Source organism: Cryptomeria japonica, chromosome 2 (genome assembly GCF_030272615.1).
Source record: "Cryptomeria japonica chromosome 2, Sugi_1.0, whole genome shotgun sequence".
NCBI classification, from domain to species: Eukaryota; Viridiplantae; Streptophyta; class Pinopsida; order Cupressales; family Cupressaceae; genus Cryptomeria; species Cryptomeria japonica.
The window spans coordinates 282403073-282418506 of NC_081406.1; the positions used below are offsets into that span (position 1 = coordinate 282403073).

Consider the following 15434-nt stretch of genomic DNA (forward strand, 5'->3'; position numbering starts at 1 on the left):
TTTGTGGTGCCTATAATGGTAGGATTAATTTTAAATATTTAATAGTAATCATGTTGGTTCAAATAACTTTGTTAGCGTGGTTATTTACATATACGATGTCTGAGTCGCACTGCAAAAATACAGGACTGCAGCTTATTTACAATAGGAAGATCTGGTAAGTTGTAAATGACAATTTTTCAAGTTTTAATAGGAGAAGTTTAAACTTTTTTTTTTCTTAATTGAAGAAGATTTGAACTCAGCACGATCGAAATGTCTGCAACCTGAACTTTACCATTAAACCAAATGCCATTTGACAATACATAGAAACCTTCACTTCATGTGACTAAAAAAATTGACAGCTCAATGTCATTACTGTTTAAATCTTCATAACAAGCATCTTCTTTAACATCTGATTGCCAGTACCTTTTTAATCCTCCATCGCATGTTAATGCCATTAACATATCTAGATTACTTATATTTTAAGGCACTTGTTTTCATCAAGCATTTTCCATGAAAACTTTTGTCATTTTAAAGCCATAATAGAGCACAGATGAAAGTACAGAACACTTAGTTTTAATCTGAAAATGAAACTTCTGACAATATTATAATTGTCAGGGATGGTTTGTTTGCAGACGATTCCTTCACATGAGTGCCTCCTAAATATTTGCCTATATCATTTACTGGTACAAAATCTAGACACCAGTCTTAGTACAAAAAACAACAGCAACACTTCACATAATATTCATCAATCAGTCAGTCAGTCGCTGCTTTCACTGGTATTGACACTCAGGCTTCTCATTCTCCAATACTTTTCTATCTCCTCTCTTGTACGCCATGGAAGCCTCCCTGCAATCAGTGACCACCTGCACTACAGTAAAACTGTTAAGTTTTAGAGAAATATAAAAGAGAAAACAACAACAATCCCATTTTATATAAACATATATTGTATTTGTTAGAAAAAATGTCATGCAAGACTATTGCAAATAGCAAAAACAATAGGAAATACTCTAAAAGTGGAATCTTTAACAGCAATGTTTGAGAGGGAGTGGATATCCACTTTTACAGCAATGTTTGAGAGGGAGTGGATAGCAAAAATAACCTTGATCAGAATTTATGATGGGCAGTCATAAATAGGGGTTGAGGTTTGTCTAATAAGTTTTATTTATTTCTAAGCAGTTCAACTCTTGGATTTTATAGATGTTTGATCTCATGAATGTCATTAAAAAATTTTATTTGATCATTCATTTATTGAAATATATAATACACCTGAATTGATCAAGTGTAAAACTTGTATTCTTGAAAGAGAGGTCACAAGTTAAAATCTTACTATGGGGAAGGTATGTAGTACTCATATGTAGTACAGTAAGATACATTTATAGCAAAGTAAGATGCCTCCTGCAAGGAATATGGAGTGTAGTGTATCATGGACTATAAAAAGATCCATTTTCATTTATTACACTTTCTCAACATAAGACCAAAAAAACATATAAAAAAGAAGTTTTATATAATTTCACCTGTCACCCAAAAGCCTATGAAGTCTAAGAATCAAGTCTTCCTCAGCGGCAGAGATGTGAGAGCAGTTCCAGTCCATGCTCGTCTTGCTGCTATCTGTACCAAGCATGCACCCACAACACAAAAGCTCATTCTAACATCAAATTTCTTCATCACTACAACTTGCGATATTTCTATATATTAATGATATCAACTTTTTTCATTAACATTATGATTACACTCCATGATCCATCATAAGAATAAGAATGTTAGTGGAGAAGAGGTAGTGATCCATTGTCAGAATAAGAATGCTAAAAATGCTAGAAAAGAAAAATAAATTAAATGTTATCTAATACATTGCTGAAAAAACTCCAGTATAATCGAATCCAAAAACAAAATATAAACAACATATATATTTGACAACATACCGAGAGAATCACTTTCTCCTTCAGAAGACTGTTTTTCTTCAAGTTTTTCTTGAAGTTTTTCCATGCCTGCCGTTTTCTCTTGAGGACTGCAACAATTAGAAAAAGCTGGTGTGAAAGAGAAGTAAGGAGTGAGAATTTATAGAATTTTCTGAAGACTGTAAATTGAATTGATGACTAGTAGGCGTGAAATGCAGATAGAAGGACGCTTAACCAAATGTAAAGGTAGGATGTGCGTGATCTCTGACAAACTGACACAATATATATAGTAATACACTACTCCTACTCGCCTGTCAGTTTTCTCAAAAATGAATTTGCTCTGCTAAAGGAGCTCAAATTTCCAGACATGGAAGGTGCAGATTTACTCCAGGGTGATTGGCGTGCACAGAGATAGTCAGGTACAAAATCTCTGTCAAAGAGTTGACTGATATCATCCTAAAAGCTGAGTTTGTCGGCGCCTCAAACTATTTCAATAACAATGTGAACGTACGTAATCTTTTCCCATACATTTTTTCACTCAGAGATGTCCCATCCATAATAAATTTTAAGCAATATTTTCCATTGCGTAAGACAAGGACGGTCATTTGATCTCAGCTTCCAAGAAAAACATTAAATAAAAAATGAGTTTATTAGCAATCTCCCATGAGTGTCTGATAGAGTTTTATACATTATTTTGAAGTATTTTATCGATCTTATAAAACCTATTTTAAATTCATGTTTCCTCGGTAGGATATGTATCTTTTAATTTTATTTATAATGTTTATTTACTATTTTTAAAAGTTCTTAACAATGATACAGCTAATTTTGTCAATATGTAATAGTTGCATGGAATATCGTAGGATCTTTGTTTTTTTAAAATGTGAATTGGCGATAGCTATCTTATAAAGTAAGGAGTAGCTTCAAATGAACAATGCAAATATTTGATATTTTCAAAAGTGATCTTAATGGAGTATATATAATTGGTAGCGTGGAAGGATCACATGCATTATGAGGCAACACCTAATCAAGTTGAGTCATCAAGAGGGCCATCAATGTGGAAATGATAGGGAAGAAGATCTAGCTGCCAATAAATTGTATGATTTGGTAGCATAGAAGGATCGCATACATTGTGAGGCAACACCTAATCAAGTTGAGAGTCATGTCAAGATGGCCATCGATGCGGAAATGATGGGGAAGAAGATCTAATTGCCAATAAGTTGTATGATTTGGTAGAATAAAAGGATCAAATACATTGTGAGGTAACACCTAATCAAGTTGAGAGTCATCAAGAGGGCCATCATTGTGGAAATATTGGGGAAGAAGATCTAGTCGCCAATAAGTTGTATGATTTGGTAGCATAAAAGGATCACATACATTGTGAGGCAACACCTAATCAAGTTGAGAGTCATCAAGAGGGTGGCCATCAATGTGGAAATATTGGGGAAGAAGATCTAGTCGCCAATAAGTTGTATGATTTGGAAGCATAGAAGGATCACATACATTGTGAGGCAACACCTAATCAAGTTGAGAGTCATCAAGAGGGCCATCGATATGGAAATGATGGGGAAGAAGATCTAGTTGCCAATAATTTGTACGATTGACCTTGTTTTTGCTATGGAGACAAGTTGAAGCCACACGATTAGTTTCAAAGCATTGATGGTAGTGAAGGGAAGACCTTCATAATTCAAAAGTTGAACCCAACATTAACTGCCCACTTACCATGCAATATCTTAAGAGTTATTTCTGTTTACTAAGAGTTTATTTATTTATTAAAGAATTATTTTATTTATTTTAACAATTATTTTATAGTTTTTTTTTTTTTTTCAAATATAACTTAGTTGTATTTTAGCTTTTTATGTGCACAGTAAGTCATTTACTTTAACAATTATTTTATTGTTTTAGTTTTTTTTAAAATATAATTTACTTTTATTTTTGTTTTTTATGTGCACAGTAACTCTTATATCCTAAGTATTATACCAATGAAGATATCCTTATAAGTATATTTTAGGGTTAGGCTGACTAGGGACTATTATGCCAAGTCTAACCACAAATTATACTCATAAGGATAGCTCTTGACATAATACTCATCAAAAATCTTATTTCTAACCCCAAATTTAATTCTAACCCTAATACTAATTCTAACCTTAAAACTAATCCTAATTTAATCTTAATTATAATTCTAACCCTAACCATAACCCTGGCTCTTATTTTAACCCGAATTATAACCTTGATTGTAAAATTAACTCTAACCCTAACCCTCATTATAATTATAATTTAAGCCTAATTGAGACCCTCATTCTAACCCTAAAAATAGCTCTATCCCTAATTCTAATCCCAATTGTGACCCTAATTCTAACAATTTCTAATTATAACCCAATCAATAACCATAACCACAATTTTAACATTAATTATAACCTTAACCTCAACTCTAACCCTAACATCAATTCTAACCCTAAATTTAATAATAAAATAAAACCTTAATTCTAACCCTAGCTTTAATTCTAACGTTATGTCTTATCCTATTTCTAATTGTTATCATAACTTTAATCCTAATTTTGATTATAACTCTTATTCTAACCCTCATTCCAATTCAAACCCTAAGAATAAGCCTAATTCTAACCCTAAAAATAACCCTAAACCGAATTTTAACACTAAAACTAACCCTAAAATTAATTCTAAACTCAACTTTAACTATAATTCTATCCTTAGCCCTATCCTTGACCCTAATCATAACAATAACCTTAACAGTTATTTTAATCCTTACCTTAATTCTATTATAACCCTAACCCTTACTCTTGTTGAATAATCAAAATACGGAGAGGGAATGGGTGAATCAGTATTCCCTTGAACTTATTTAAACTTCTAACTAACCAATCACATAACATAATTGAAATTCAATAAACAAAATATAGGCACAACACATACCACTAGATTATGTATGTGGAAAACCCAATATGGGAAAGACCATGCAAAGATAATTCTCTCAGGAATAGTGTATTGTGTAACTGGTTACACAGTACAGAGGGTGGCTCACTACCTGTTTGGCTCACTACCGGTTTGGCTCACTACTAGCTGGACTCACTGTCCAAAATACAACAAAAGGGCTTACAATCGGATTATGATGTATACAAAGTTGAACTATTGTAGTTGCATTTGACATATGCATAGATTACATCTCCCTTGAAGTACATAAGTTGTCTCATAACTTCGCTATACCAATTCGCACACAATACACAACTACAACCTTTTCCCATATAGTACACAAAATAGTTTTTTTTCAACAACCATACCTCTAACACATAATATTCTTGGCAATATATATCCACACCAAACTCACTGACAAGTCAAATCAATTGGAAGGGGTGAGACCAGACTTATCTACACGCCAAAATCACCGAAGCGTCTTCATGTAGTGTCAGCTTCCATCAAGAGTGTTAAACAACAAGTAAACTGGTAGGCTATTCTTTCCAGCATATCCGGATAGGACCGAATCTAAAGCATCTTCAGACATGTGTCATCATATCCATATAAGATTAGACCCAAAAACAACTTTTGGTAAAGCGGAATACCAAACCTCAAAACTATGCACGCATGATAAAGAAATATTGCATATATGAAGCAAATTTTACAGACTGAATCACATGCATACATGTTGGATAACATATGGTATTTATGACATTAATGACAACAATGACAAATAGGCCAACAATCTCCCCCTTTGTCATTGATGGCAATATAAGTTATATAGTGTGAGTTTGCTAAAACTACTAGAAATGCCAACAATCTTTATGCATAAGAAGATAGTTAACACTTGATCCTACTACTCCCCCTTGACAACAATGACAAAGGGTAACAAAAAGGTTAGAAATAGTGCAAGAAAAAAAACTGAAACTCTCCCTAACAGGGACAATCACTATCTTCTAGAGGACTATTTAAGGTTCTGAGCATGAGTGGTCCAAGTGTCTTTATGCTTGTCCCAATGAGAGATAGCTTATGTCAGAAACTCAATATGCGATGATAGGGATGCATGCAACTATTCTTCGTCATGAATGGAACTGAGATCGGAGTAAGAGAGCTACGAGGCACGAGCAAGGGCTCTATTCATAAAGGAAACACTTTCATTGCTCAAATCTCTTAGCTTGCCTAAGGGAATAATGCTATTCTCCCTTTGTTGTTGCAGCTCTTAATACCTATCATGATGTTCCTCAATATTTGACCTTCTAGAGCCAGATAAATCCTTAGGTAGTTGGAAATGTTGGCATATGCACACTCCAATGAGACATTGTATGTGATTGAAGGTTTTGTCATTGATGGCAACCTTACAATCCTATGGCACCGGCAGGGCATTACACCGACAAGGCATTACACTGACAAGATAGTTCACTGGCATCAACAGATCACACTCTACACCGGCATTGCATAGAGAAAGGAAGCATACCGGCACAAAGGTCGACAGGATTTTTGTTATATTATGTTTTGTTTATTATTGTAAAAACCTTGTAAGCCGACTTGGCAAGTTGTAAAATGACTCTTATATATAAAAGAGATCATTGTAGACATTTTGTAAGAGAGGCAAGTGAAAAAGGAAGATATTAGGCATACCTATTATGCGAAATATAGGTTAAAGGTTTTATGTAAAGAACAGAGCAGAAATCGGTACTGGATTAGGCATTATAGATGCTATTGTAAAGCAGTACAAGATATTGGATTTGTTTAATCCACATTGTAAGTCAGTGAGACTTCCCATTGAGCAGTGAGCTCTAGGCAGTTAGCCTTCCTGCATGTACATGCCCCCTTTTGTAAGTAATATTCTCTTATTGGCTAGTAAGTGGATATTGTGGGTCACAAATCCCACTGAGGTTTTTCCCACATTGGGTTTCATCATTAAATGCTTGTGTCATGGTGTGCTTTTCATGTGGATGTTTTTAATTTTGTTTATTTCATTATTTCTTGCATACCAGTACACTGTTATAATATGTTCTGCATGTTTTAAGTTGAGAAATTCTAATTATTGGTTAGTTACTGATTCACCCCTCCCTCTTAGTATCTGTGAGTTTCCTAATAGGAAATTGGCCCGAGCTTGCCAGATCTTATCTTCAATGATTTTCATCTCATCTTTGATACTTTGGGTGGCATCCGGCCACTGAAGACTGAAAGACAATAATATATCATTGTTTTCTAAATAAGAGTGGCCTTTAGAGATAAACTAAGAAAGTTGAGGACATGCTGATTCACACTTACCCATGAATTCCTGTAAGAGTTTTTCTCTGTCATCAACTTTATCCTTTTCATATTTCTCTCTTATTTTCTCAGCATGGCTGCCTAAAGAACTTATCAACTTCTTGCATTTTTTTGCATTGGGAGTATTTAGATCCAATTGGCACCCAGGAACTGCAGCATGAAGTGCCACTAGAAGATCTTCAATAATCTTGTCATTCTTCCAGAGATATTGCCTAGCTGAGGAAATGAATGCTTCTCCAATCTCAAGTTTTTGCATCGCAACAACATTGGAGAAATCAATTGATTGCATAGAATATACAATAGGTGGGAGAATTAAAGGAGCAGAGAATGTTTTCTTCCAAACATCTTCAGATGAACCAAAATTGTACCAATTATAGATACTTGTATGCTAGACTCTTTTGTCAGATTGTCTACCTTAACTTCTGATGGGATATTGCATTCAAGTTTGAGTGTATTCCTTTCATCCTTATCAAATAATCGATTATCAATAGAACCTTAAATCTTTTTTCCCTTGTCGGACTTAGAGTTGACCAAAGGGACTTCAAAGGTTCCAGGAATATCCATATTGTTTCTCATAACATTATCCATAATATTCTCGATGATAGACACATCTTTCATTAGGTCATTATTAGGATTATTAGAGGGATTATCTTTCTCTTCAGGGGTGATAACATGCACATCCTTAGATATACAGGTATTGAAGCCAAATTCAGAGGGGAAAAGATAAGTGTTGTTTGCAATCATCATAACAATTTCCATGATCTCTTTCTGAAGTTTTTCTTTGGCATTGGGCTCACCAAGCATGAGACCATCTAGAGTTTTCTTAGTTCTTAACTCAATTTTGCATTCTTCAATCAAGGTGGCCTTATTGTCTTGAGAGAGGGTTGAACTGACTACCTCAAATACATGATCTTTAATGACTTGTTCATCTTCTCTAGAAATTTGTCTGACTCTCATCAAATCATCATACAATTCATTTGGATTGATATTCCTAAACTGTTCAATTATAGCATCATACTTTACACAATACATTATAAAGGCTTTAATTATACTATTTTGAACTTCAACATTAGCCTCAGTGAATAGATTACCTACCTCACTTGGCCTTGTGCCTTGAGCAAGGGATTCAAATAATTTTTTTGCATCGAGTGTCTTCTTGACCTTCTTCTCTTTGGATTTCTAGACATGTATCCAATACTGCTCTACTTCCTCCTCTTCCTCAAATTCCAAAACAATGGTCTTCCTCTTGATTTCAATCTTCTTCTTCAGAGAGCTTGACGAGGGAAACTCAGTTTGATCAACTTTAGTTGTTCTAGATGCACCAAGCCTTCCGGAGCACCTAAATTTAGTGATTTCTTCTTCGGTCATCTTTGCTTTATCTAGGATTCTTGGATATCCTTTTTCACTGCCTTTTCTTAGTCCTTCTGGGTGATCTCCATCCGGACTTGTAAAGATTTCACATCAGTAGTCCCAAAATATTCTTGAGACTCATCGACCAGACTTTCTAGGAGAACTTTGGCTGCACCTTCACATATGTCAGAAGATACTTTATACCCAAATGGGGGGACCAAGACTTTTCTGGACACCACCGCTTCCATATAGCATTTATCAATCATAATTACAAATGTAATGTCATTTTTATACTTTACAACAATCTCCTTTGGAATTCTCTATGTTCTACATATTCATCTGAAAGATGATAAAGAAAGCAGCAAACTATTCTTCTCTTACCTTTTCTTAATGAACCCTCGAAGCTTGTACGTGATCTAATGGGCTACCAGAGTGTCTAATGACCATAAAACCCTACCTCGACTGAGTAAATCTTGCATTAAATAGAATAAGATACATAGGGCTAGGGTTCCAAACTTGAACGAATGTTTCTTCTCCCTAAATTGAACAAAATTCTCTAGAAACTATTGATGCAAGATTTCACAAAGGTCAAAATCCTTGTTTAGTTCTGTCATTTCATATGCCATGTGTACTATAGTGGTTGAAATAGAATTTTCCTTGTTTGTGAAATATATTTTATTTCCAACCATCATCGACAGGCATTTAACCATTGGATTCCTAACATTATCAATTGCCAAGGAATGCTTATCAAATGCAGCAGCATTTAAGTCCATAACTATCTTGTTCTTGGCAGATTTTGGTATGAGAATTTGATTGGAGTCACTCATAATTGTAATGACCTTCATTACATCCTTGGTTATCATGTGAGATTGGTCTAACCAGAGGAACCCATCATGAAACCTTCTCATCACTAGCTTGAACCACTTATCATCATGACAGAAGTTAGGAAAATTATTCCATGTATTAAAATTCTTCTGGACTAGGTTAAAAAATTATGGTTTTACCTAGCCATGCTCATTAGCCAACTTCTCGGTCTATAGATTTAGCATCTTTCCATGATGACCAAATTCTTCCAGCTTGACGTGGATGTAAGACCTAATATCTTCCGCCAAAACAACCCAATCGATATATTTGAAAATGATCCAATAGGATCAGTCTCAATTGCTTTGTATAGTGTATTTGTGAATACAGGTAGAGGCTTGGAAGCAACATCAACGTCTGTGGGAGCATCCATGATCACTAATTCTACAAACTGCTAACCCTAATTGAATTTAGCTAGAGAAACCCTAAGTTCATTAGTTGCCTTAATCGCCTTCACAACTCTTAAATGCTTCTTTAATTCGAGGTAAATAATGATTAAGCATGGTGTTGTCCTTATATTCTTTTATCAAGAGTTTCAAATTAAATGTGCATGAGTTGTCTTCCATAATCTTGACTTTTGTAACAATCTACTAGATCCTGTGATGAGTTATGATATTTACTATTGGATCTCTTTGAGCTCTCTCCTGTCAGTATTATGGCCTTAGACAACTTTGATTGGAGATAATAATATGCTTTCTGATTACTCCCCCTTGACTAAAGCCACAAACTTACTAATTTCCAGATGAAGTGTTTGCACTAGAGCTGGATGTTGGTGTATCTGCGGTCTCCTTTCTCCAAATCTTCTTCATTTCAGCTTTGACATCTTCCATATTGACTCTTTTTACCGGTTTGGTTTAATTTTGAACTTTGTTATTTTTGCATTGTCTTTCCATGTGTCCGAGTTTATTGCAGTTGTAACACTTAATGTTTGTTGGATTTTGTCTTGACCTGCACTGGTTAGTTTATGTCCAAAAATATTGCACGTATAACATCTTCCTCTAAAGTGATTATGTCTATTATGATTTACAATCAGATTCCTACATTAACTAGCTTTGTGACCATAATTATTGAATGTGTAACACCTACCAAAAAATAAATTAGATTTTTGATTTAGACTACTACACTCTATTGCCTTATGTACTACTCTATTACATTTTTAGCAAGAGCCATTAAAAAAGGTGTTTTTTCATACTTACCTGTTGCTCGACCAGAGACTTACCTTTTTCTCCCTTGGTGATAGCTACCTTTGCTAGAGATGAATCTTCTTTAGGTTGTGAACTTCCATCAGATTCAACCTTTGCTTCCTTCTTAGTTTCTAGAGCTTCCTTTGTATTTGTTATTATGTCAGGTTTACCGGATTCAATATTGCTCTATTAGTTCTTTGTTTTCTCGAGATCTACTTTGAGAGATGTTACTTCTTGCTTTAGCCTCTCGCATTCTTCTTATTTGCATTTCACAATTTTGTTCGAGTATTCTTTAGTTTTCTCATTGTCTTCATCTTTGATCCTCAGATCTGCAATAGTGTAGTTTGCTTGCTTGAGCTCCTCATAGACTACTTTGTATTTTATCTTAAATTTTCAGATCTACTCTCTTAGCTTCTTGATGCACTCATTAGCTGATTGGACATTCTCCTTCAAATATTTGTTTTCAAATTTTGTTGCTTCGAGTTCTTCAATAGCTTTTCTCAAATCATTATTCAAATCCATAAGTTCAAATTTTCGGATCTCCTTTGAGTGGTTAAACTCTTCTAAAGGACTTGGCTCTAATACCAATTGTTGAATAATTGGTTTATTGAGAGGAGCGCGGTGAATCAATATTCCCTTGAACATATTTAAATTTCTAACTAATCAATCACATAACATAATCTAAATTCAATAAACAAAATAGAGGCACAACACATAACACAAGATTTTGTACGTGAAAACCCCAATATGGGAAACACCACAAAGAGATCATTCTTGCAAGAATAGTGTAATATGTAATTGGTTACATAGTACAAGGGGTGGCTCACTTCCAGTTTGGCTCAGTGCCGGTTGGACTCATTGTCCAAAATACAAAAAAAAGGGCTTATAGCCGGATTATGATGTATACAAAATTGAACTGATGTAGTTGCATCTAACATATGCATATATTACAGTTCCCTTGAAGTACATAATTTGTCTCATAACTGCGCTATAATCGATTTACACACAATACACAACTATAGCATTTTTGTATATAGTACGCAAAATAGTTATTTTTCAACAACCATACCTCTAACACATAATGCTCTTGGCAATATATATCCACAACAAATTGACTAACAAGTTGACTCAAATGGAAGGGGTGAGATCGAGCTTATCTACATGCCAAATCACCGAAGTTCCTTCATATAGTGTTGACTTCCATCGAGAGCATTAAACAACAAGTACACAGGTAGGCTATGCTTTCTATCACATCCAGATAGAACCAGATCTAAAACATCTTGAGACATGCATCATCATATCTGAATAAGACCAGACCCAAAAGCAACTTCCGGTAAAGTGGAATACCAGATCTCAAAACTGCGCACACATGATAAAGAAATGTTGCATATTTTGGACCGAATCACATACATACATGACGAATAACATATGATATTCATGACATCAATGACAACAATGACAAATAAGCCAACAACTCTAACCATAAACCTAATTCTAACCTAACCTTAAGCTCAATAGTAATTTTAAACCTAATTATAATCTTACTTCTAACCCTAATTGTAACCTTAATGCTAATTCATTCTAAGCTTAATTCTATTCTCACTTGATTCTTAACCCTAATCACAACCCTTATACTAATTCTAAACCTGATTCTTCTCCTTATTTTAATCATAATTATAACCCTAATACTAACTCTATTTCTAATCATAATTCTAACCCTAGCCATTGCCCTAACTTTAATTCTTAAACTTAACACTTATCTTAATTTTAACCTTAATCCTAATCCTAATCCTAACCCTAATACTACTTGACTAATCCTAATTCTAACTCAATGCCTAATTTTAATTTTAATAGTAACTGTAACCCTCATTCTAAATCAAACCCTAGCCATAATTGTAAAAATAACATTAAACATAACCTTCAACCTAATCCTAATTCTAACCCTAACCATAACCCTAAAAATAATTATAAGCCTAATTCTAATCATAATTTAAATCTTAATCCTAATTTTGATCTTAATTATAATCCTACAAAAACTTAAAACCTAAGTGTAACCTTCACTGTATACTTAATCCTAACCCTATTTCTAAGCCTAATTCTAATTCTAGAATCCATATTCTAATTATAGTAACCCTAATTGTAATCCTAAGAATAATCACAACCCCTAATTCTAATGCTAATTGTAATTATATTCTAGCCCTAACCCTAACCCTAATACATACCCTAACTATAATGCTAATATAATTTTAAACCCCAATTCTATTTCTAGTTCTATCCTAATTATATTATAATTCCAACCCTAATTCTATCCCTAACCGTAATTCTAACCTCACTTTATTTAAGCCCTAACATTGACCTTATCTCTAAATTTAACATTATTTACTTAACCCTTATTCTATCTTTAATCTAATTCAAACCATAAATATAGGTCTAACCTTTACCCTAATTCAAACCATAACTCTAGGTCTAACCCTAACCCTAATTCAAACCATAACTCTTGATCTAATACTATCATAACTATAAAAATAACTATAAGGTCCTAATTATAGTCCTAACCCTAACCCTAATTTTAAACCTAACAGTAATTCTATTCTAACTTTAACCCTAACCCTAATAATAATCAACCCTCATTCTAACACTAAATTTAACCTCTTACCTATCCCTAACCCTAAATTTAATTCTAACCCTAACCCTGATTCTAATTCCAAGCTTAATTCTTACCCTAAATGTATTTAAGAGATTTTATTTTACTTCAAAATTAATTTAAATAATTTTTGTTGCTTATTATATTGAGAACCTTTTGTTTAGCCTAGCTAAGTGAGGCTACAAATAGGGAACCTCCTTTCTATCATGGTAATTAAACATTAATACTATGGTTCAAGCCTGCAATCTCAACAACTCTATAAGGGTTGAAAGCCTACAAGATCAGCAACCCAATTGTCATGACCTTAATTTTCCACCATGATATTTTCACTTTTATTTGTGTTTATATTTTGAGATGAATACTTTAATCACTATGTTCCATGAATAAGGTGGTTAACTATGTTAATCATGAGTTTCAATTAATATTATGCATAGATATAAGCTAAGTGTGAATGTCATTTCTATTGTAGATATTAGTGTTGTAAATAATATAATTGTATTACAAATTTAATAGAGGACTAGCTACAAATTTGATACCATGTGAGTATGTCAGGACAAATGTTGACACTCTCATTTTGTGTGTGTGTGTGTGTGAGAGAGAGAGAGAGAGAGAGAGAGAGAGAGAGAGAGAGAGAGAGAGAGTTTCAATTAATATTATGCATAGATATAAGCTAAGTGTGAATGTCATTTCTATTGTAGATATTAGTGTTGTAAATAATATAATTGTATTACAAATTTAATAGAGGACTAGCTACAAATTTGATACCATGTGAGTATGTCAGGACAAATGTTGACACTCTCATTTTGTGTGTGTGTGTGTGTGTGTGTGTGTGAGAGAGAGAGAGAGAGAGAGAGAGAGAGAGAGAGAGAGAGAGAGAGAGAGAGAGAGAGAGAGAGAGAGAGAGAGAGAGAGAGAGAGAGAGAGAGAGAGAGAGAGAGAGAGAGAGAGAGAGAGAGAGAGAGAGAGAGATTTTTATCCCTCCAATGGTGATGTGCCTAAAAAAATTTCACACACAACATAGATTCATATAGTTAGAATTGCAGTATATTGTATGCAAATATTTTGATCTACTAATATCCATCTAATATTCCTATAGTTTCTTTGGTGTATTTGGAAAATTTAATTTAAATTGATGATAACATTTAATTGCTTAGTAATTGACCTCCTTAATGCAAATAAAACCATTAGACATCAAGGGCATAGTTGTCAAAAATGATTTGCTTGACACTTTCTCCATTAGTATAATATGAGGAAAAGTCTACAAATTGCATAATACATAATAAACTATTCCTAGCATGTATTGTTGAATACTGTGAGAGGGAGAATACAAGATAGCTATTAATATTGCTATTATTAATGGAACTAATATTAACCAAATATTGTAGTTAAGATTAATCAAAATTCCTAAATTTTAACACCAATATATAGGAATGTAGTCGTAGTGTCTGATATTTTTATTTTTTAAGAAAGTTGTTATAAAGAAGCATGCATAAGTTTTGGTAATTCATAACTAATAACAATTTCATGATTTCATTTGTAACTAGTTTTCCATCTTAAAATGTAGGGGTGGAAATTTGCCCCATCCAAGATGATGAATCTTAGAAGGCAAATTCGTTTGCTGCTACCTCTTCGAACTAGCGCTAAGGTGAGCTAGGGGATAACAAATAACTAAACAAACTAAAGAACAAAATGACAATGCAAGAACAATAAATACACAGAAACTGAGTTTATAGAATGATGAAATATAAAAAATGAATTATACCTTCCAACTGAGGAGCTCTCGGGTTTTGGACTCCAACGTGGATTGCAGACGATAGCGTGTCATGTTGTCATCCGTACGACTTGCAGATAGAAAATTCTCAAAATTTGACTATATACACAGTCTCCTGCGCGTGGATCCTGTAAGTCACCTGCACACACTGAGACAAGGAAAATTGTTGGGGTTGTATAGGGGCCTACCTTAGTCAGACCCCTGTTTAGGTGTTTCCACTGCCATAGACAACTAGATAGATAGATTGGAAAGATAAATTGGAAAATTGGAAATATGCAAATAGAAACTATGATATGCTTAATGGAAGCAAACCCCTATCGCATGCATTAAATATTGAAAATATTGGAAATTTGAGAAATAATGAATGCACCTAGATGATAGATACAATCAACAATGTAAAGGACTCATGACATGCAAGTAAAATAGATAAAGGAGAAGACAAGGTGTGAAGCCAAACCCCTCCTTGTTGAAGGTACGAGTGTGACGAAGCCTGCGATAGTGCTTGTTGG

General features: G+C 33.9%; 1 protein-coding gene across 1 annotated transcript; it reads right to left on the reverse strand.

Annotated features, from left to right (window-relative positions):
• Nucleotides 1-318: 318 nt before the first annotated feature.
• On the reverse strand, nt 319-1993 carry LOC131054463 (MYB-like transcription factor ETC3). Its single transcript, XM_057988993.2, has 3 exons — nt 1899-1993; nt 1494-1587; nt 319-842 (listed from the first exon to the last, which is right to left on the reverse strand). Exons 1-3 carry the CDS (start codon nt 1960-1962, stop codon nt 737-739), a joined length of 264 nt encoding a protein of 87 aa, XP_057844976.2. The 5' UTR covers nt 1963-1993; the 3' UTR covers nt 319-736.
• Between the last annotated feature and the right edge of the window lie 13441 nt (nt 1994-15434).

Bases quoted from the DNA above. Each gene is read 5' to 3' on its own strand.
- LOC131054463 (XM_057988993.2), bottom strand. From the start codon at position 1,962: ATGGAAAAACTTCAAGAAAAACTTGAAGAAAAACAGTCTTCTGAAGGA. The intron at 1,588-1,898 runs GTATGTTGTCAA...TGCTTGGTACAG, and splicing joins AGGAGAAAGTGATTCTCTCG to ATAGCAGCAAGACGAGCATG. The intron at 843-1,493 runs GTGAAATTATAT...ACTGTAGTGCAG, and splicing joins CATAGGCTTTTGGGTGACAG to GTGGTCACTGATTGCAGGGA.